Source organism: Chinchilla lanigera, unplaced genomic scaffold, assembly GCF_000276665.1.
Source record: "Chinchilla lanigera isolate Chin_1 unplaced genomic scaffold, ChiLan1.0 scaffold00180, whole genome shotgun sequence".
Lineage (NCBI taxonomy): Eukaryota > Metazoa > Chordata > Mammalia > Rodentia > Chinchillidae > Chinchilla > Chinchilla lanigera.
Window position 1 is genome coordinate 420,678 of NW_004955581.1, and position 22,965 is coordinate 443,642.

At 62.9% G+C, this 22,965-nt stretch overlaps 1 protein-coding gene across 1 annotated transcript; it reads left to right on the plus strand.

Annotated features, from left to right (window-relative positions):
- The first annotated feature begins 1,350 nt into the window (after positions 1-1,350).
- Positions 1,351-17,644, plus strand: Wnt9a (wingless-type MMTV integration site family, member 9A). Its single transcript, XM_005414245.2, has 4 exons — positions 1,351-1,542; positions 12,988-13,244; positions 13,492-13,754; positions 15,239-17,644. Coding segments are annotated over exons 1-4 (1,002 nt in total). The 5' UTR covers positions 1,351-1,540; the 3' UTR covers positions 15,719-17,644.
- The last annotated feature ends 5,321 nt before the right edge of the window (positions 17,645-22,965 follow it).

Below are 22,965 nucleotides of genomic sequence, written 5' to 3' on the forward strand. Positions count from 1 at the left end.
GAGCCAGCTTCCCTCTGGAATCGATTCCAGAGGGCTGGCCAGAGAAGGAAGTAGGGACCCGAGTTGTCTTGGGGGAGGACGGCTCCGCACCCTGCAGGGCCAGGCAGGGCCTGAGCTGGAGGGGCCCGGGCAGGGCAGTGCTGTGGGTGCAGGTTGTGCTGAGGCTGAGGAGAGGGAGGGAGAAGGGGTTGGAATCTGGGGCTCTCCTCTCCCTTCCCCCTCTCTCTCCACAGCCCTGCCTGGCACGGAGGCTCCCAGGCAGGAACGCGGCTCCAGTTACAGCCCAGGCACCGGGAGGGGAGAGGCTGGCCCCGGGGAGGGTCACGTGGCCCCCGGAGCCCTCCCTGCCCCCTCGCCGGCTGCAACCCAACCCTGGCCCACTCAGGCTGCCCTGCCCTCCTTGAGGCCTCTGGACACCCCATGGCCAGACCCCTCCAGGGTGGCTGCCAGCCGAGGGGCAGGGGCCGCCTCTTCTCCTCCCCTGGCCAGCTCGGCATCCTGCCTGCTGAGCAGGTGTCATTGCCATTGGGTTCTGTAGTGGCCAGCGAGGGGTAGAGGGGCACAGGAAGGGGCCAGCTCAAGGTCGGGGCATGAGGCACAGACCCAGGCCCGTCTTTAGGAGGCTGTGAGGCTGGCCTCAGACTTTGGCTCCCCTGCCCAGCCTCTCTGGGGGTCCTCGAGGAGAGAGGGCACAGATGTCTGGGCTGCCCCTGGTGGGGCCTGGGCACCTTGCAGCCCTTCCTTTGGAATCCTGTGCAGCTGGAGCCGGCCCCCGGCACAGGCCCGGGGCTTCCAGCTCCGTTTCTTTAAAAGGCCTCGGAAGGCACCGTCGTAAAGCCTGGGCCTGCGCTTTGGTTTTGGCATGTGCATTCTTGTTGCTCAGGAAACATCTGCAGGCCACTCCGGGAAGACTGAGAGTGGAAGCCGCGGCCTGCCGTGGGGCCTGTGGGCTGCGGCCTCTGTGGAAGAGGCCCGTGTCTCCCAGCGCAGCCCTGAGCCACGGCAGCCCCTCACGTCGGTGCAGGGACCGTGGAAAGGCCAGCGCGGGGCACTTTGGACCCCAGGGATGGTCCCAGCCGAGCGGCATTAGGGCCTGCAGAGCTACTGCTCAGAACTCACGTCCCAGCCAAGTCCCCGGCTCGGTGGTTTTGGTGCATTCACGGGGCTGCGCAGCCATCACCACTATCTAATTCCAGAATACTTTCCTCATCCCAGAAACCTCATACCCGTTAAGCACTCGCTCTCCTCCAGGCCCTGGCAACCGCTAATCTGCTTCCTGTCTCCATGGATTTTCCTCCTCGGGATGGGTCGTGTAAACAGAATCATACGCTGCTGCGTGGCCTTTGTGTCTGGCTGCCTCTGCTCAGCCTCGTTTCTGCGTCTCAGCGGGGCTGCAGCGTGCGTCCGTGTAGCGTTCCTTTTTATGACTGAACAGACAGCAGTTAAAAAACCATTTGGCAGTGGAGGGGTCCCGGTTGTTCTCACCGTTCAGTTGTTTTGAATCGTGTTGTGAGCCTTGGTGGACACTTTTCCTGCGCAGATGTGAGTTTCCAGTTCTTTGGGGTTCACACCTAGACGTGGGATTGCTGGTCACCGCCCGGATGGCTGTGTGGCCACTTGGGCAGTGGTGCCATTTCTGCTCCTACCGGTAGGGCACAGGCCTCCTCTAGTTCTCACCGAAGCATGCCTTCTCCCCTTGTTCTGCCTGCCCCTGTGGGTGTGTGGAGGTGAAGGGGTCCCCTTGTGGGTTTTGTGTGTGTCCCGGAGGACTGGTGACCGAGCACCTTCCTGAGGCTCCCTGGCCGCGCGCGTTTTCTCTGGAGGCCGTCTGCTGGGTTCCTGTGCCTGTCTTTTGGTCCGGTTATGTTTTCGTTGTTGAGCTGTGAGGGCTGTTTCCATATCCTGTACCTCTGCCTGCTTTGGGCTTTCCCTGGCGAATGTGCCCCCTCCCAAGCCTGCTGCAGCCCATGGGTATGGGCAGGCCCCCACCACCCAGCACAGCTCGTGAGGGGCCATGCCACGGGCCACAGGGAGCGCAGACCAGAGGTGCCTTCGTTGTGCCTGGACCCCAGACCCGTGTATGTGTGGGCGCGGGGCCGTCCCCATTTGTGAGGGCCTTGTGTGGGGCTGTTCGGGGTGCTCAGGGCACCAGAGAGGAGGCTGCTGCCCGGGGCGCGGATTTGCTCTTTCCTGTGCTGGTGCCGGTGTCAGGGCGGGGTGGCTGCACCCTGGCCCCTCATCTGCCTGTGTGCAGATCCTGGGGTCCAGCTTCAGACTCCCTGATCTGACAGCCATGCGGATGGGGCACTGGGTGGGCCCTGGAAGATAAGCCTGGGCAGAGTCCAACAGGAGGGTGGCGTGAAGGCTGAACCTGCCATACTGCACGATGGATGGCAGAGGCCTGAGGTGGTACAGCTATGCCGAGCAGGCGGGTGCCAGGGAATTGGGGCTGGGGCAGACTGGACAGCCAGGCCTGGGCTAGGACTGGCAGTGGGCAGGTGCCGTGTGCAGACCCCCAGCTCGGATGACCCAGTGAGCACACGGGCAAAGGGCAAGGGGTGGACCTCGGCAGGGTGGCTGTGGTGGGTGCCGCAGGCCCAGGGGGCCTCTCGGAAGCTGCCCTGCACCAGACGCCCAGCAGTGGGTGCTGAGCAAGCTCTGGGGGTCCAGAGGAGGGGACATGGGGTAGGCACTCCTCCATGTGTCCAATCAGGAGGAGGAGGATGGGGTGGCATGGGCAGGCATGGACAGGTGCAGGAGCAGAGTGAGGGTGATCCTGACCCCCACGCAGCCCCACTGCCCCTGTATTTCTGCCCTGGGCCCCGGGGCAGGCCAGGACCAGACGCCTGGGCTGTCCAAGGCCCACAGGAGAGAAACAGGAGTACCGGTGGCCATGTGGTAGGATTTGAGGTGAAGTGGAAGCAGGCCCCACCTGGCCCCACTCAGCTGTGTGCGCAGATGTCCTGCCCACAGCCGGCAGCCGTCTGGACAAGAGACAGCTGGCCTAATCTTGCTCCTGTCCCCACCACATACTCTGCCTCCTGCTGCGTGGCTCAGGTGCCCGCCTGCATAGACCCCGTGGGTGCCCGCGAGTGCCTGGGTGGCCTGAGGCAGGGCTCCTCCTGCCTGCGCCTGTGCCCTGCTGCTGGCATCTGGCCTTCATGGGTTCCTCTCCTGGGAAAGGCTGCCCAGGACCGGCGGGTGGGGGTGAGGAGTCCGTGAGATGGGCTCAGGCAGCCGGGCTTCCTGGCTCTACCTGTCCCCAGGGCCTCAGAGTTTCCCTGTGGCCCGTGGCATGGCCTCCTCCCGAGCTGTGCTGGGTGGTGGGGGCCTGCCCATGCCCATGGGCTGCAGCAGGCCTGGGAAGGGGCACCAAACCAGGCTGAGGCACAGGATGTGGGAAACCCAGGTGTCCTGGGCATGGCAGAGGGAGGTGCAGGTGCCCAGCTGCTGTGTGACCCTCACCTACCCCAGGCCTCCCATCCCGCAGAGCCTCCCTGGGCAGCCCAGGCATGTGGCTGTCCCCAGTGGTTCCCCTGGGCAGGAGCAGACAGGTCCCCAGTCTCCCCTGCGCTGCTCACTCGGAGCTCCCGTCAGCCCAAGGCTGGGCAGCCTCTGCCACCTTGCCCATCCAGGTGCTTTCATCTTTAGTCAGGGACGTGTCCTGGCATGGCCCTGACTTCAGCGGCCACACCTGCTGGACATGGCCCAGCGGAGGCCTGACCTGCTCTGAGCTCACAGCCCCTTGCTGCCTCCCATGTGGGCCAGGTGCCGAAACCCTGGAGCCGCTGAGGGAGGACCCTCTGTGTAGGGTCCTGCAGGGGTGAGCCCAGAGGCGTGGCTGTGGCCTGAGGCGGCCTGGTGGCAGGTGCTGGGGACAGCCTCACAGAGCCCGCAGTGTGGGTGGCATGGGGTGTCCTTGCTGTGTGACCCGTGGGCCTGGCCCCTCCCAGCAGGTCCCTGCTGGCTCTGCGCCGCTGCCCGCCGGAGGAAACCCAGATGCCTAGCTGGCAGCCTGGCACGGTGGGCCTGGCCGTGACCGGCAATGGAAAAGGCCAGCCGCAAGCTGCGTTTGTTTTTCTTTGTGATACCTGAGGTCGTAGCAGCTAGGGGAAGTGGGCTGGAGGTCTGGCCAGTGGTGAGGTTCCTGGGGCCTGAGGATGTCAGGCTCAGCCTTGTCTGGCAGACGGAAGTGCAGGAGGCAGGCCGAACCCAGTCACTGCATGGGCTGGGCACCAGAGGAGGGGCGGCAGGGAGGAAGATGGCATGAGGTGGTGCTGACCCTCAGAGCTGCGCAGGGCCTGCTAGGCCAGGGGCTGTGGTCACCAGGCACGCGGTGGCTTCTCCTCAAGGCCCGGGAGTGCCCTAGAGCTGGGGTGCATGTTGGCATTCCCGTGGGCCCAGGACCCTGGGCGGCGGCTGGCCAGGGTGGTGCTCCCTCTGCCCAGGTGACCCCTGTCACCCAGCCTCCCGGGCTGCACCCAGTTAGGGGTTCTGGCTACGAGCGGTGCCCTCCCTCACAGCATGTGTTGCCTGCCTTGTCCCCTGCAACCATGGTGCCAGTGTGCTAGGCTTGGACACAGGACGGAGCCATGGCACTTGGGCCGTGGGAGGACACAGGGTTAATCTCAGCCCTGGTTCTCAGCTCTGGAATTTGTTTTGATTCTGTTTCACACAGAAATTAAATGCTTTCTGGCAGGGCTGAGGCTCTGTCAGTGGGGTGCTGGCTTCTGGAGCAGCAGCCTAGACTCCCTGTGCCCCACCCTGGGGACAGTGGGAGGGGACAGGCCCCTGTGCATGTGCCCTGACAGTGGAAGGGGCTTGTGGCACTGGCACACTGCCCACCTGTCAGACAGGAGCAACGCTGTGCAGGAGCAAGAATGCCCCGCTGCCCTAGGGACGTGTGTGTGGCTGGCTGGCACGCGGGCAGCCTCCAGCCCAAGCAGCCGCAGCCTGGGAGCCTCAGCCTTCGGGGGACTCCCTGCGCGGCTCGCCTGGGGCTCTCTGGCTCCCTCTCTGCGGGCTGTGCATGGGGCGTGGAGCCCCAGCAGCCACCAGGACCTAGGGAGGTGCCCCTGTGACCCACCGTGTGCCACCTCCCAGAGCCGGGGCGACACTGTTCCCTGGTGCCGTGCCATGACGGGGCTGCCTGCCAGAGCCCGCTTCCATCTCTCCTGCTGCCCTCCCTGCCCTCCGGTCCCTGCCCCCTGCTCCTGGCAGGGGGTGCCCTGGGGTGCTGATGGGTAGCCGTCCGAGACACTACATGGGCTCCTCACGGCCAGCACTGGCCATGGGCTGCTGGGGGACGGGCCAGGTGAGAGGTCAGTCTGGCCGTGTGCCTCAGGTGTGTGACCCCAGCCTTAGCACCTGGTGGCAGTGTCCTGCCCGTGTGTGGAACTCGTGGCCCCTGCTAGGTCAGGCACTCAAGTGACTGAAGATATGGACACGTCTGCAAGGGTGGACACTGGTTTGCAGTCATGAGGCCACTTGGCCTGGACGTCCTGGCTGGACACCAGTGCTGGGCATGTGGATGCACATGGGATTGTACAGGTGCCTGTGTGTACATGTGTGTGTGCCTTTGTGCATGGATATTACAGATGTGTTCATGTGCATGCACACACGTGTGTGTTTCAGTGTGGACCTTTAGGAGCCTGTGGGGCTGTGGGTTTGTATGGATGTCTATGCCCGGGTATGTGCGTGCACGCGTGTGTGTGGTATGGGTGAGTGCGTAAATATATACACGTTCAAGCACACATGTACACGTAGTGTCCGTGTGGATCTGTGGGGTGTATCTGTGTGTCTGAGTGTGTCCCAGCTTCGACCCCAGGGTCTCGGGGCCAGAGCATATCTGCTCTGTCCTCTCCGTGGGTGGGTGGCCACTGGCCTGGCGGGCCTGCTTGTTCTGGGTGCTCTGCATCAGGCCACCCACGGAGGGCTGCACATGTGGCGCACATCAGTGACCTGGGGCTGCTGTGCCCTGCGCAGAAAGAACTGACCACACCGGGGGCGCAGCCTGGGCTCCCGGCTCCCCGTGACACTCCTAGCTACTGCAGCTGTGCCCGCTCCGCCTGCTCTCCTATGGCCTGCTCTCGTGGGCTCTGTGTTCTCGTCCTTCGAGGGGCACGAGGGACTGGGTAGGACCCCACATGTGCCAGGCAAGTCCTTTCCCAGGAGCTACACCCAGCGCCTACCTTTTCCTTACAAGGGCACGGTCACTTCGCTGGCTTTTATCCCGTCCAGGCTGGCCTCGCCTGAGCTCCCACCTCTGTTGTGCCTGCAAGGACCTTTCCTTCCCCCTGAGGCTCTGGAGGGACGTGTGTTTCCTGGAGACACGCTTGACCCATGGCTGAGGTTTAGTCTGCTTCAGATTATTACTGCCAGCGGTTTTGCAGACGCTGTGGCCAGCACGTGGTCAGGGATAATAACCAGGCGCGCGTGGAAACGTGGCCTCCGGGACCCAACCACAGAGACACGCAGGAGACAGCACCACATGTGTAGGAAACAGCTCTTTTTGCTGTGCTCAGAGAGGGCTGGCAGCAACAACTCTAAGAAAAACATTAAAGGAGAAAAGAAGACAACACAGATCAGCCTGGAATATCTGCAAAGAATTAGAAGCCACAGAAACTGACCCAGCAAGTTTGGAGAGCCTGAGCAGGCTGGGGAGAAGCAGCAGCCTGGCTGAAAGCGGGGTAGGAGCTGCAGAAGGGAATTCGAAGATGGGGAGCCGGGTGGGGAGAGACCGCAGTGCTGCGTGCAGAGGCAGAGCGGCACGGGCACACCTCGGGGCCAGTGACACCCGAGTTGCGCAGCAGGCTGAGGCCCGGGGAGGGCAAGAGTCTCCTGAAGCAGTAAGGCTCAGGGAGCGCACAGAAGCCAGTGCCCTCGGTGGAGAACACGAGTACGCCTGCAGGGACAGCACCGTGAGAACCAGACCCCGGAGTGGGACGGACGGAGCGGCCAGCGGACACCATGCAGGGGCATGGGTGGGAGCCCCGGGGCTGACACTGCCAGCCCAGGGCCGGTGCCCGTGCCTGCCAGCATCCACTGGGATGCTGTGTCCGGTCGGGCTTAGGGTGGGACTGGCTTACACACAGCACATAGCCCAGAGAAGCTGCCCTCAGCCTGGGCCAGGCAACAGACTCACACTGCAGCGTTGGAAGCCTGCGGGGAAGAACTACTGACTGCAGAAGACCAGAGAGGACGTGGAGAGGTAACACCAGCACCCAAGAACATGAAGGAGGCCCCTTAGAAGAGGCAGACACAGGTCAGCTGAGGTCAGCCGAGCGAAGGAAGCAAGATGTGTGACCCCAGGGCAGGGCCTCATGCAGAAGGCCAAGTTGGGCGGGCTCGGGTGGCAGTCACCAGGACTCCTCGGGCAGGAGCACGCAGGACGGAGGGTGGACAGACACGCGGAGTGCTGGGCGGTGACTCAGCCAGGGTGGCCTCCAGGCTTGGGATCAGGCTCTACAGGGTGACTGCGGCAGGGACCGGGCTGCGTGCATTCACTGCGGCCCTGTTCTCGGAAGCCAAGGAGTGTTGAGTGTCCCTCAGCAGAGTGTGTGGTGCTGTGTACAGAGGAACACTACGCAGCCTTCAGAAGGAAAAATGCGCTGTTGTTCGAACAGCACTGGAGAACCTAGAGGACGTTGTGCCAGGTGCTAGAGACAGAGACTGCTGGTTTCTCTGTGGGTCTCAAGAAGTCAGACTGCGAAGCTGAGTGGAGAGGTGGTTCCCAGGGGACAGGAAGGGCAGGTGAGCAGATGCCGGCCCGGGATAAAATTTCATTTCGACACAGGAGAGGTTTGGATCTGTTCCACAAGCACGGTGGGCCTGTATCAGTGAGCTCAGTGTGATCATCCCTCAGATTTCGGAGCATGCACTGCAGCGTGTGTCGTGACTCATGCAGTTCTCAGGCAGTTGCTGTTCCCCGAGCCCCACCCCTGCCCAAGGTCGTTCCTTCCAGAACTCCTGAGCCTTTCAGAGACAGAGGGCAACGCCAGGGGCCGCATCCCACCCAGCACGGGCTTGGCTCTGGCTGTGTGTCAGTGACAGGGCTGTGAAGAGCCACTTGTGGGGACGTCCTCATGCCTGGAGCTTGGCACCCACAGGGAGCAGGGACGGGCTGGGTGTCGGGGCAGTACCCGGCCTCCAGGGCCCTGACGTGTCATGCCCGGGACTCAGGGCTTTTAGAAGAGCCCGTCGACGTGGAGCAGGCTGGGCTGGGGCTTGCTTTTTTTCTTTTTTCCCCCAAATTTTTTTCAAAAAGTATTCCATTAGTGCCTATCAATTTTGGAGAACACTAGGTTTCGGTGTGGTGTTTCCACACATGTAAATTTTTCTTTTTTTTTTTTTGTCTTTTTGAGACAGGGTCTCACTATGCAGTTCAGGCTGGCTTTGAGCTCACTTTGTAGCCCAGGCTGGTCTGGAACTTGCAAGGATCCTCCTGCCTCAGCCTCCCGAGTGCTAGGATTACAGGTGTGCGCCACCACGCCCGGCTGTGCAAATGTTTTGATCACACCCATCCCTGCTGTCCTCCTTCACACGTCCCCGCCTCTGCCCCTCGCTCTTGCCTGCCTGCCTTCCTCCTGCTTCCACACTTGCTTCTGAGACCCCTCGGGTCAAGGAGAACGTGAGATGCTCGTCTTTCTGAGTCTGGCTTCTCTTAGTGTGATACTTTCCGGATCCTGCCCTCTTCCTGCGAGGGGCGCAGTGTAACCCCCTTCGTGGCTGAGTGGTGCTCCGTGGTGTGTGGCAGCACCGCCCTGCGTTCTGTTCCTGGGCTGCAGGCTTGTTCCGGGTTGCGGCTGCCGGACAGCGGCGTGAACAGGGTCTGCAGCTGGCCCTGTAGTGTGCTGCCTCCGGTGTCCCTGCGTGTGCTGAGGGTGCCATAGCGGGCTCGAGTGGGAGTGCTTGTTTCGTCTTTTTGAGGATTCCCCATCCAATTTCCACAGTGGCTGCACTAATTCCAGCCGGCAGGGTGGAAGGGGTCCTCTCCCCCACATCCTCCCCAGTGTCTGTGGTCCTTGCTTGTTTGTTCTTGTGTTCTTGATGACGGTCACTCTGACTGGCGTGAGGGGGGCTCAGGGGTTGTGCCCTGCATTTCCCCAGTGACTGAACATATCGGACGTTTTTCATGTCTTGTTGGCCGTTTGTACTTGTTCTTCTGAGAAGGAGCTGTTCAGTTCCCTTGCTCACTTACTGATTGGGCTGTTTGATTTTTGGTGTTAAGTTTCTTGGATTTTTTCATATTCTAAAAATTGATCGTGTGTTAGAAGAGTGACTGGAAGCCTCTGCCCTGTTCTGTGGCGGTCTCTCGCCTCGGTCAGACCCAGAAGTGTGGTGCTGGGTCTCCCGGTAGTTCGGTCTGATTTCTTGAGCCCCTCTGTGCTGGCTGCTGGACTCCCACCGGCAGCGTGCTGTTGCCTGCTCAGCAGCTTCGCAGCGCTGCTTTTCTGTGCCTCCTTCCCGGGGGAGGCGGCTGACGTGGTTTGGTCTGCACCTCCCTGGGTCGGCAGTGCTGAGCGCTTTTCTTAGACCTGCTGGCCACCTGTCCCTTCTGGAGCAGTGTCTGCGCAGGGCCTGTGCTGTGTCTGACGCGGTCATGTCTTGCTGTCTGGCTGACATGCCCTGTTAGCTGCTGGGTCGGTCGTGTCTTGCTGTCTTGCTGACATGCCCTGTTAGCTGCTGGGTCGGTCGTGTCTTGCTGTCTGGCTGACATGCCCTGTTAGCTGCTGGGTCCGGAGGTGCTTTCTCCCTTTCCGCAGGTGGCCTCTTCACACTGAGCCTTGCCCTCACTGCGCTGAAGCCTCTCGGCTTGGTGCAAGCCCATTTTCTATTTTTGCTTCTGTTGCCTGTGCTTTTGAGACTGTGTCCAGAATACCATTATGAGGCCGATGTCCTAGGGCTTCCGAGGGAAACAGAAACACGACCACAGGAGGAGGAGGCTGAGCGCAGACCTGCCGTCGGGGTAGGAGGCTTGGTGGATCGGGTGACAGCACAGGGTGAGGGGCAGGCGCTGTCCTCAGGCGAGACTCCCATGCTCTTGGTGGCCGAGCACCGCCTCGTCTGCCCAGCCCCGCCAGACGCCTGTGGGGGGCTGGGGGCCGGCAGCAGCTGCAAGAGCCCGGCAGCAGGTGCCCATGTGGGGTGGACAGCTGTTCCTGTGGGTGGTGCCTGTGCCATGCCATGCCAGGCTGCAAGGCCACAGCTCAGGGTGGCGGCCCTATGGGCAGACATGAGTGGCCCGGGCAGTGGCAGGGCCAAGGCAGACGGCCGGGTGGCCGGCGCACAACACGTGCCGCACGTGTTCTGATGGGCCACCTGTGCACAGGGCAGCTCACAGCCGCATGGAGGAGCGTCTGCCCTGCCTGCTCACCTGTTGCAGGTCCCGTGTGTGCTGTGCATCTATGTGTGCCCCACACTGGCAGAGCCCATTTCCTGGGGCCTGGCTGCTGGCCGGAATGCCGGGGTCAGTGTGTGTGTCCTTTGTCCATTTCTCTTTATTCTTATTGTCTATATTTTTGTAAACTGAATTGTGAACACATAAAAGCCATGCACTTAGCGGGCTCTTTGGACCTGTTCCGTGATGTTTGTCTTACATAGTTGGGTGTGATCGTGTGATGTTTGACTCTACCACCTCCAGTGCTTGTCAGGCCTCTGTGGGGGAAGCATTCCAAGTGCTTTCCTGGCTTGTGCAGTCACCTCCAGCACCCCTCAGTGCAGCAGCACGCCCCAACTTCTTGTTCATGTCTGCTTTGTGCATTTCACTGATCCCCGTGGTTATTTATCGATGGGATGCCGTGTGTGCATGCGTGCACACATGTCCACACGTATGCACACAGATAATTCTTGCTGTGGGTAGAACTGGCAAGCGTTTTTCTCAATACATCGTGTGTCTGTCTCTGTGGGCCCAGGAGCCCAAGGCCACGTGTGTGCTCAGCACACCTGCCAGAGACAATGGCTTTTGTGCCCCTCCGTGCAGATACTTTTAGAAATCTTTCCAAATGGTCAAGTGATCAAATATATTCATTCCTCAACATCTTGTGGGTTCAGAATCACAGAGAAAAAAGCATTCCCTATTCTAAGGTTATGTGTAAGCCCCTCATCATTTTTAACACTGTCTTTGAATATTTAATTACTCATATACACACTTACCACCTACGTACATAATGATGTCGCAGTGCTGTTGGTCAGGTTAGACGCCTGCGTTTTCTTTTTCCTCCCCTCCTCCTCCCTGGCTTTTCTCCCCTTCCGGTCCAGCGAGGAGACCAGGACATGACTGTGTGCGTGTACTCACAGATGTCCTCAGAAAACTGCAGTCTTTGTTTACAAAAGCCTGTTCATGTCACCACCTGTTTTTACATCCTGCTGTTCAAGTCCCCTGTGGGATGCTCTAGGTGGCAGCCCTGTACCTCTTCTCTGGGCAGGCAGCTGCCTCAGCCTCCCTCCAGCAAGTCTGCAGGGCACAGCTGCACTCAAGCTGGTGTCCAGCCCATGGCCCAGACCCAGGCCCCAGCACGCTCCCAAGCCCCGAGTCTGCCGCCCTGTTCCAGCGTGCTGTCGGCCTGTGATCTCATGCCAGGGCCCATCGTAGGCCAGCGGCGCATAGAGTCACCCCGAGAGAGGGAGAAAAGCGGGAGGAGCTGCGGCAGGGGCAGCCAGGCAGAACCCACCCTGGCTGTCTCAGGCTGTGCTGTCCTCCCTTAGGCCCAGCTCCTCCTGGCTCTTGCTGGCTGTGGCAGGAGCAGAGCCCTTGTGCATCCCCTGTGCACACTCCTGCTCCTCCCCCAGCCGCCTCCGCCTGTCTTCGTGCCCCCTGACCCTGCCCGTACCCCAGCTGCACCACAAGCAGCCCCAGACCCAGTGGGGTCTCCCAGCAGGGCTCGTCCTGTCACAAGAGTGTGTTGGCCAGGCCAGGCCAGGCCACAGTGTGTCATGGTGTGGAGGCTGAGGCCTTTCTGGGAGGCTCGTGCTGGCCACGGCTGCGCTCTTCCTGTCTGGGACGAAGGTCTCTTCTGTGTGAGCTCTGCCTGCCTTGCTCCTGGTGGAGTTGGGCAGCCACCATCCTGCTGCACATGCCTCTGGGGGCAGCTGTCCTGGGCTTCCGATTCCTGAGGGCCCCATGCTGCCTGCTGCCCGTGACCTCAGCCACAGGCGAGGCTGGCAGTCCAAGGTCCTTTGACACGGCCCATTCTGAGGGTCCCTGAGCCGTCCTTGCTGGGTGCCACGAGCCTGTGATTGGCTCCAGCCCCCTGCCACGTGCGCATCCTGTCCCAGAGGTACCTGGTCCTCAGGGGCGCTCCCATCCCTAGGGCAGAACTCCCCTCTGCAGGCAGGTGCCTCCCAGCACTGTGCGGGGCTCAGTGAAGCTGGCCTCCTGAGGTGGGGACCCCAGACACTCCCGGAGGGGCCGGGTATGTGGCACTGCCCCTGTGGGCTGCAGGGTGTGTATGGGGGTATTTCCGGTGACTGAGTGCCCCAGGAGCAGGAGGGCCCCTCTCTCACTCCGGGATGCGGCCTGGGCTCTCCATCTGTCTGCCCTCTGGGACGTGGACCTGTAGGTCTATGCAGGGACTTCATAGGCTGGGCTTGCGGCTGAGGCACTGAGGCGCCGTGTACGGCCAGCCCTGGGTGGGCTGTGTGCCTCTGGCAGTCCTGAGGCGGGGAGCAGGGTGGGTCCCCCAGGCTGTGTAGCTGGGTGGTGGACTGTGCTCATGGCATCGCCTGGTGTCCCTTGGCCTTGCTCCCAGCCTGGCTGTGCTCTTGGGGGGCTGTGGGGAGAGTCTGGCAGTGCAGATGGCGTGTGGGTGCCAGGGGCCTTGTTCCTGGGCGTCAGTGGGAGGGCTGTGGGGGTGCCCACAGCCAGGCACATCCATGGTGGCCAGGGCAAGTCTGACAGCAGTCCCCAGGCCCTCCTGACCCCCAGGGTGCCCTGGACCTGGGCTCCTGGCCCTCGCAGGACACCACATGCTGTGCTGTCGTCCCCAGGCTGACGGGCAGCGAGCCCTTGACCATCCTCCCGCTGACCCTGGAGCCTGAGGCGGCGGCCCTGGCGCACTACAAGGCCTGCGACCGGCTGAAGCTGGAGCGCAAACAGCGGCGCATGTGCCGCCGGGACCCGGGCGTGGCCGAGACGCTGGTGGAGGCCGTGAGCATGAGCGCGCTTGAATGCCAGTACCAGTTCCGCTTTGAGCGCTGGAACTGCACGCTGGAGGGCCGCTACCGCGCCAGCCTGCTCAAGCGAGGTGAGTGGGGCGGGCGGCGGCCAGGGCGTGCTGAGGGCGGGCCAGGGACTGGGACCTCCCATGGCCTCGCTTAGGTGCGGGTTCCCGCCCAGCACCGCTAAAAACTGAAAGCTGGGGTTGGAGACGCCCCTGGGATCTGCACATGTGTCCCCTCTCACCTCCCATCCAAGGAAGAGGCGTCCAAGGGCGTTCCCAGGCACGCCCCCACTGACCCCTGACCCTTAGACCCCTGCTGACCCCCGACCAGGCTTCAAGGAGACCGCCTTCCTCTACGCCATCTCCTCGGCCGGGCTGACGCACGCGCTGGCCAAGGCCTGCAGTGCCGGTCGCATGGAGCGCTGCACATGCGACGAGGCTCCGGACCTGGAGAACCGCGAGGCCTGGCAGTGGGGCGGCTGCGGGGACAACCTCAAGTACAGCAGCAAATTCGTCAAGGAGTTCCTGGGCCGGCGCTCGAGCAAGGACCTGCGGGCCCGGGTGGACTTCCACAACAACCTCGTGGGTGTGAAGGCAAGCGGGGCGGGGTGGGCGGAACCCCAGGGGAGGCGGGCGCCTCTCTTGAGCCCTGCAGGGACGAGCTCCCAAAGCCTGGTTACCTGCTGGAGAGATGGGCGGGGACCCTCGTATCTGGGGTGCCCCTTGGCTCCCTGGAGAGGGCGAGTCAGGGAGAAGGGGCGGGTCTGGGCCCCCTGTTTCTGTCCTGGGCTGCTCAGGCAGGCAGACGCAGCTCCCTGGTTGGGCCGTCTGACCAGGCCAGTGGCAGTGTGTTCCCCGCTTGCCAGCGTGGCCCGCAGTCTTGACCCAAAGACCTAACTTGAGGACATCCAGGGCAAGGGGTTGTAGACAGGATCCCGGGGAAGGGTTAGGGATGCCAAACTCACTTGCCAAGCGGGACAGCCGGTTCTGTGTCCCTGTCCACATCCGTGGAGCACCTGGTTTTTCCGCTCCAGGTCCACACTGATGGCAGAGAACGTTAGAGTCCTTAACTCGGATCTGGACGGCACCCCAGCGTCCCTGACCCCCAGTCCCTCAACTCCCCAGGCCCTCAAGTGCAGGGGCAAGCCTGGGCCTTGGAGGGCTGGGCAGCCCCTGTGCCAAGCTGGGGAGGGCAGGGGCTAACTGCTTCAGCACTGCCCTGAGCTCCACGTTACTGAGAAGCCAAGCTCTGCATCCCACGCTGATGAGGAGTTGGGCCCCGTTTCCAACCAGTGCCCGGTGCTCTGGGCAGGCAGGCAGGCCAGCTGGCCCCTCCCGGGCAGACTGAACCCTTAGGCCGTCTGCTCCTTTTCTGCACACCTCCCTCCCCTTCGGCCCTGTCGTGAGCCAGTGATGAAGCGTCACTGTGAGCGCCTGTTAGCTCCGTGGGTCCTGTACATTTGACTTTCTCATTAAAGCAGCAGTAAGTGCAGGAGGGTGGGGAGGGCAGTGCAGTTTCTAATCTCCACCCAGCAGAGCAGCCCTCGGCTGTCTGCCCAGGAGCTCAGCGCCTGGCTCAGGGCCTCCTTCCCCGCTGTGCTGGCCTTGGGGTGCCTGCAGGGACCCAGCGATCCCACGGGAAGCTGACTGTCTTCAGGGGCTCGAGGTTCCGGGCAGCAGTGTGCAACGCGCCAGCTGCTCCTGGGAGGGCTCGGGGTGCAGCCCCTCCTCCTCCGTGTCCTGGGTGCCCCCCTGGGGTGAACGCCTCACCAGGCGGTGTCCATATCCACCCCACAGGCTGACCCACGGGTGGTGCCTGCGTGGTTTCTGTGTGGGCAGGGATGTGGCCAGCCAGGGGCAGACCCCTGGGTGAGGTCACGTGTGTCTTCATGTGTCGCGTGACCTGACAGGAGGCTGGGCCAGCGCGGGTGGTGGACGGTGGCAGAGACAGAGGGCAGGGTAGCCACTGTGGGTCCCAGGTGCTGGCTCTATCCAGGGCAGGTGCTGGGGCTCCACATGGTGGGTGACAGTGACCCCTGCTGGCGGGGCCCGGCGCCCTTACCCTGGGCTCTGTACAGGTGATCAAAGCTGGGGTGGAGACAACCTGCAAGTGCCACGGTGTGTCGGGTTCCTGCACCGTGCGGACCTGCTGGCGGCAGCTGGCCCCTTTCCACGAAGTGGGCAAGCACCTGAAGCACAAGTATGAGACAGCGCTCAAGGTGGGCAGCACCACTAACGAAGCCACTGGCGAGGCGGGCGCCATCTCCCCACCCCGGGGAAGGGCCTCGGGGATGGGCGGTGACCCACTGCCCCGCACGCCGGAGCTGGTGCACCTGGACGACTCGCCCAGCTTCTGCCTGGCTGGCCGCTTCTCCCCCGGCACGGCCGGCCGCCGGTGCCACCGTGAGAAGAACTGCGAGAGCATCTGCTGCGGACGTGGCCACAACACGCAGAGCCGGGTGGTGACCAGGCCCTGCCAGTGCCAGGTGCGCTGGTGCTGCTACGTGGAGTGCCGGCAGTGCACCCAGCGTGAGGAGGTCTACACCTGCAAGGGCTGAGCCCCGCTGCAGCCAGTCCTGCTCCGTGGGGTGCAGGCACCCCACGCAGTCTGCGGGGTCTGCACCACCAGGGCTGAGCCCTGAGGCCCTGCCAGCCCCGCTGTGGGGTGTAGACGCTGCACACAGTGCGAGGGTCTGCACCCGGAAAGGCCGGGCCACTGCGCGTGGCAGAGGGCGCCTGTCTGTGCCAGGGCTTGGTGCCATCAGCGTGCCGTGACCCAGGGCTGGTGCAGCGGCCCCTGTCCGGCCCCCACCACCCTGCCTCACCCTGGGCCTCAGCTTCCTCCCGACACGAGAGCATTGCTGCAATGCTTTCTGAGCTGTCTCTGTCCCTGACACACCCGTCCCCAGAGTGTGGTCCTCTTCCGGTCTCTTGACTGCCCCTCCTGCTTCCGGGCTTGCTCTGAGGCTCGGATGGCCAGTGCACCTTTGTGCCCACGTGGCTGCCCGTCGGAGCAGCCTGGCCTGGCACCGGCGCCAGCACTGCGTTCAGAGAGCCAAACCACTAGGAGAGATGCCGGCTGCTGCGTCCGGCCCTGCTGCCCAGGGCCAGGCCCGGGGGCTCTGCCGTCCCTCTCTGACACGGAGCACTTCGTTTTGGAGTGAAATTGTTGACTTTTAAATTATTATTATTATTTAACTAATGTAATAATTATTATTTCCTCTGACCCCGCTGCCTCCTAGGCTGTCTCTGGGGGGTGCGCCCTGTGCCGTCAGGGCTCCTCCTCCCCTCCCCACCATGCCCGCAGCTGTCTGTCTTGGCCTTCGAAACCACTATTCAGACGATGCTGTCGTTAGATGAGACCCCTTGGGGCTCTGGGAGCCGCCACACAAAGGCAGAGGCGCCGGGCCTGCTCCACACCTCGCGGCAGCCTGGTGCCCAGGGCCATGGTGTGGCGGCCGGGGGGAGACAGCCGTGCCCGCACTGTGCGGGGAGCGGTCGGCAGGTGCAGTCTGCCTAGCTTTGGCCACAGCACACCTTCTTTTGGAAGTGCTGTCTTGACAGGGGAAGCGGCCAGTGCCCAAGGGTTGGCTTGAATGTGTGTGTGTGTGTGTGTGTGTGTGTGTGCGCGCGCGCATGTGTGCGTGCTAGGCTGGTGTGAGCAGCTGGGTTGCACCCCTTCTCAGAGCTCTGCGGTGACTCTGTGGCCCTGGGCGTCTGGGCGGTGTCCTGCGGATGTGGCTGGGGTCCAGGCAGGCAGCAGGGTGGGCACTGGGGCTACTGAGCAAGGGGCGGCTTCCCGGGGCCGGGTGTTCGGGGGGCCGGCTGTGTTTTGAAGACGCCTCTTCCTGGGAACATGGGTCTCTGGCCCCTCCTGGATAGCGCACGCGGCAAGGTTAGCTCTGTGGTTGACGGTGCAGCCGCCCGACCAGCCCCAGGAGGCAGGTGTGGCGGCAGTGAGCCCTGCCCGTGAGGTCTGGCTGGGAGGGGTCCGTGCCGCTGTGAGTCCGCAGCAGGCCTGCCAGTTGCCCTCAGAGCCCAGCTCAGCACCGTGCGGTGTGTGGCACAGCTCTTCCGAGTCGGGAAGGGTATTTTTATCAAACACCACATTTAACCCTATGTGCTTAGTGCCCAGAGGGTATTTCCTAGACAAGGTGGGGCACAGGCCCCCGCTGGCTGTTTCTATGCAAGTGTGTGTTTGAATGTTCTGCTGACTGCGGCAGCTGCTCTTCGGGGGGCAGGGTGGAGGGAAGGGCGGCCCCTCCCGCCGCGCGGCCCGGGCCCAGGCTCCATGTGGCTGGGTGGTGCCGGGCCGCACGGGACGACCTTGTGCTGAGTCTGTGCGAGCCTGTTGATTTCTCTACCTCATCTGTGTAGTGAGTAGGTGTGTACCTGAGTGACTGTGGAGAATGTATTTATTTAACAGCTTTGTATAACAGAACCGGAAACAATGGAAACACTAAATAAATGTATTTTAAATTATAGCCAAACTCAGCCTGGAGCCTTCATGAGGATCCCAGGGGCGGGCGGGGGATGGGGAGGGCATCGGGGGAGGGTGTGAGGAGGGCGGGGGGAGGGGCGGTGTGGAAGAGCGGCCTGGGGAGCGGGCATGGCGGGGCTGTGGACAGGGCCTCCCGCAGCCTGCGTGCAGCCTCCTGCTCCTGTGTGGCCCCTCAACCCTGTCCTGCCTGGAGGCCTCACTGTGCTTCCGCTTCTTGAGGTGTGGCAGGCCCCTGCTGTGAGCGCCAGAGCGCTCCACGCCCCCAGCGGCCATATCCTGTGTACCAGAGCCGGGAGCTGCCTAGTGCAGATGTGGATTGTGGCTGGCGAATTCCAAACCCCTTCCCAGACCCTGGCACCGGGTCCAGTGGGCACTGCAGCTGGGCATCCCAGCAGGCACAGGCAGAGCCCCTCCTCTCCTGGCATGTCCCCTGGTGCCCGTGGTGCCCCGCCCCACCAGTGCCGGGACCCAGGCGTGGGGCTGTGCGCGCGCGCCGTGCCCGGGCGTGTGTGGCTGTTTCCGAGTGTGGTGCACAGGTGTGTGTGCTGTGTCTGTGCGTCACGTGGCCGTGCGTACGTGGCCGTGTCCAGGTGCAGCTCTGCACGTGGCTGTGTGTGTGTGGTGTGCGAACCCTGCCCCCAGCCTAGCCCCCTCAGTCTCCAGGGCTACCAGTCCAGGGCCCCAGCCCGGGCAGGACCGGGGCCACCCTGAGGGATCCCTGCCACAGGGCAGGTGCCTGTCCAGTGCAGGCAGGGCAGGGAGGCGACTCTGGGCCGCGCCTGACCGCCAGGAGTGTGGATCCTGCTTGCTGCAGCAGCTGTGAGGGCGGACCAGCCCTGTCTGCTGAGCTCCACAAGCGGACACGCAGGCCCGGGCCGCACGGGTGGCCAGGGGCGAGCTGGGCTCTCGTCGGGCAGCATCACCGGCCCGCCGGGCCAGGTGGGAGCTGGCTCCCCTGCCGGGGCAGGCAGTGGGCCGGGGCTGGGGAATGAGGTAAGTAGGGCGTTAGGTAACGTCTCAGAGTGCGGCTGGCTGCAGCGGGAGCAGGCAGGGTTGCAACGCTGGCTGTGCTCACGGACTTAGCCTGGAGGTGGAGGGGCGGGGCAGGAGGGAAGGAGGGAGGAGGAGGGGAGGAGAAGAGGAGCAAGGAAAAGGCCGGAGGGGCGGAGGGGCGAGGGGTTAGGGTAGGGAGGAGCGGGAGAAGAGGAGGGAGAGGAGGCCCTGGCCTTGAAGAGCCCCGCAGGCGGGCCGGCCTCCTCCGTCTCGGCCTAGGCTGCACCCTGGGGTCGGCAGAGGCTCTGTGCTCAGGTGAGGGAGCCGTGGGCCGTGCTGGGTCTGGACCAGGGCTGAGGTCAGGAGACCCAGGCAAGTTGTTCTCAAAGCTGGGCCTGGCGCTGCAGACGGAGCTCCCTTCTGCGCCCAGCTCCTACCTCAGCCTCTCCCAGGGCGGGCTGGGGCCCTGCAGCTGCCTCCTGAGGCGGCGGGGCTGTGCGGGGCCGTGCGTGCCTGGCGCCCACATTGTGCCCTCACGGATGCGTTCCCTGGCCTCGCAGCTGCCTGCATCTGCCCCAGGGGCGCCCGCCCTGCCGCCCCTGCTGCCACCCTCGGCGGCTGAGCAGCTGGCTCTGGGCTTGGGGTCCTCACCCAGCCACCTCCCCAGGGGCGCTGTCACAGGGCCCTGGTGGTGCTGCAGAGCGAGCGGGCTGCACCCTGGGCCAGGAGCAGAGCCGTGGGGGCAGAGCCTGGGCCGGGAAGAGGGGGTGGTTTGCTCCTCCTCTGTGCCGCTCTGGGGCCTCAGTTTCCCTGCCACATGGAGTGGGCTGGTGGCCTCAGACCTTGGTGGCGTCTTGAGTGACGGCTGCGGGTGGTGCAGGGCCAAGTCCTGGCCAGAAACCTTGCTGGACGCCCCTGGGGAGAATGCAGGGGGGTCCAGCTGGTTGCCAGGGAAACCCGTGCCAACAAACACTCCCCTCCTTTACTGTGGGGGCGCGATGACCTCATCTGCCCACCCTCCGCTCGGCTGGCTAGAGGTGGGGGGTCTGCTGTTTGTGTTGGGCCCTGGGCCATGGAAACCAACAGGGAGAGCCGGGGCTGGGGGCTGGGGGCTGGGATGCGGCCGATCCTGCTGTGGTTGGAGGAGACCAGGCCCGGCCTCCCACGCAGGCCAGGCCCGGGAGGAGGGGCGGCGGCCGGGAGGAAGGGCGGCCAAGGCCCAGAGCGCCCAGCAGGACCAGAGGGGCCGTGCGCAGGTGGGGTCCACACCAGCTGGTGAGGGGCGGGCGAGCTGTACCCTGACTCTCCCACAGCCCAGGCCCTTGGGAACCGATGCCACCGCCCGTGGGGACAGGCGAGGCCACGGCAGCCGCACCGCAGCCACTGCCCTCTGTCTCTCTCAGCACTCACGCACCTTGCTGTTTCGTTCCGCCCACCTGAAAGCCAGCTGGAGCAACTGACGCTGTCTCCGGGGACACCAGACAGGCACACGCACACATGCACGCGTGCATGCAAGTGCTCACACGCACACACGCGCACACGCACACACGCGCACATGCGCACACGCGCACACGCGCACACCGCCTGGCCCCAAGCGGCCCGGTGCCCGCTGCCTCTGCTCCCCCAGTCTGGCCCTGTCGCGGCCTCCGGCCAAGGCACAGGACACCAGCCGTCCACGCAGAGGCCCTCCCCAGCTCTGCTTCCCGGTTTTGCCTGAGAGCGGCGGGGGTTTTCCTTCTCAGGCCGGGCAGCCTCCATCTCACACGCTGGGGACGATTTTGGATGTAGAATATGGGCATGGGTCGAGCATCCCTAGCCTCCAACACCCAAATCCTCCCAAATCCTCCGAACCGGAACCTTTCTGAACCTCATGCAGGTGCTTAAAAGTACAAGAGTGCTGGGTTTTGGAACCTTTCAGGTTTGGAGGATCAGGGATGCATTGGTCAGCGCCTGGTCCCCGGCGGTGTCCACCCCTGACACACCCTAGCGGGGACGCACCCAGCTCAAGGCCACAGGGGAGTGTGGACAGAGGCAGAGGGGCCTGGGCAGCACCCACCCTGACAGTCACCTCCGTCACCCCTCTGCCACAGTCCTCACATGGCCTCTGTGACCGCACTGGTGGTGGCGATGGCAGGTGGGCACGGGACGGCAGGGTGGGCACGGGACGGCAGGTGGGCATGGGACGGCAGGGTGGGCACGGGACGGCAGGTGGGCACGGGACGGCAGGTGGGCACGGGACGGCAGGGTGGGCACGGGACGGCAGGTGGGCACGGGACGGCAGGGTGGGCACGGGATGGCAGGGTGGGCACGCGCTCACCCTAGCCTTCCCTGGTGGGAACTGCAGGTCCTGGAGGGGGTGGATCCGGGAGGCAGGGGAGGAGGAGGGACACAGGGAGGGGACGCACGGACAAAGCAGCAGGTGATGCCGGTGCCCAGCGGCCCGTCCCCAGCCGAGTGTGGTGTGAGAGAGGCCCAGCCAGGACCAGAACATAGGGACCAGGTGCAGAACTCGCAAAGCCTCACCTGGAGCTGGGCAGGAGGGGGAGACCTGAGTAGCCGGGTCAGGAGATGAGGCCAGCGTCCTTCCTCTCTGTCTGTCTGTCTGTCTCTGTTTATTTCTGTCTCTGACTGTCTGCCTGTGTCTCTGTCTCTCTATCTCTCTGTCTCTATGTGCCTGTCCCTGTCTCTCTCTCTCTCTCTCTCTGCGTCTCTCTGTCTCTGTCTCCATCTCTCTGCCTGTCCCATCTGTCTGTCTCTGTCTCTCTGTCTCTGTTTCTCTCTCTCTCTCTATCTCTCCGTCTCTCTGTCTGCCTCTGTCTCAGTCTCTGTCCCACGGTTCCAGTGGAGCTGGAGCAGTGGTCCCCGGCTCCCTCCGTGGCCACAGGTCGCAGTCAGCGGGAACCTAACCTGGCCACCTTCTCGCCCACTCACCTTTCTCCTCCTCTTTCCTTTTCCTTTCTTACCTTTTCCTTCGTTTCTCTTCCCCTTTCTCCACTTTTCCTTCCTTTTTCTCCTCTTCTTCCCATTCCCCTCTCTTTTCCGGTCGTGCTGCCGTGGTGCTGTGTGTCCCACGCTTGCCATGAAATAATAAAAAAGCAACAAATGTGAATAAAATAATAATGAGAACAACAATAACAAAAGAACAGCAGTTCATATGCTGTGTATTATTGTCTTCACAATAGTCCCTCAGATGACAAGACACTGACCAAGGGGACTCCTACAGCGGAGAAACGGATTCTTTTCAGGGAACGAAGATAAACGAGTGGTGTAAAATGAAACAAACGGCGTGTGTATTAAAGCACTGTTGAAACAATGGCATGTGTGATTCGGGGACGTATATGAACTTCTGCCTATTTCCTTTTATCTCTCTTTATTTTGCTCTTCGTTTGTATGTACAAACTTTGTATTTCTCAGAAGAGACCCAGTGATGTTCGGGTTTGTGTGTTTATTTCACTTGACATCATGTTCTCTAGTTGCACCCAAAGGCCTCACGTTTATCCTTCTTTATGGCAGTGTAGCATTCCACCGGGCATAGATACCACATTGTCCTTACCCACTCCTGTGTTGATCTGTTTCCAAATTCAGGTCTTGTAAGTGGTGCTGCTGCGAATGTGGGTGTGCCTGGCTTGCTGTGACCGGTGTCTCTCACTCTCTCAGGACTACCTTTCCTCCAGTTGTGTTTGTGGCCGCTCTGTCAAAGACGAGGCGACTGAGTGTGCCTGGGCTTGTTTCTGCTTTCTCTTCTTCAGGCTCATTGTATCTTCCAGACCCTGTGCTTGACCTTGTGTGTGCTCTGGCTGACCCTCACAGGGCCTCCGGCTGACCCCAAATGGAGCTCCGGACAATCCCCGACTGGCCACTGTGCCCCAGCCCTTGGGAAGCTGGAGGCTCCCTGTGACCCTCGGGGCCGCGCGGCTGGAGCGGTGCCAGTCCATCCGACACCCACGCAGGTCTCGGGGTCCAGGCGCGGAGGGACGTCGGGGCCAGCGTGGCTGGGCCCTAACAGACTGTCCCCGTCCCCAGGGTGGTAAGTGTGCCCTCCTCGTGCCCCTGGGCCATCTGCACAGCGACCACGGCTCCCAGCACAGCAGAGCCGCTTGGGATGAGCCTGACCCCAACCCCCGCTCCCTGGCGCTGGAGCTCTGCCCCACCTCACTGTCACGCCTCCCGTCCCGGGCCACACGGGGTGGAGACCGACCTTTGAAGGTTATTTGAAGGACAGGGACTTACTTCCTGCGTGCACATGTGGGGAAACTGAGCCCAAGGGGTGGGGCCAGCACAGGAGATGGGGACACAGAGACAGAGAGACAG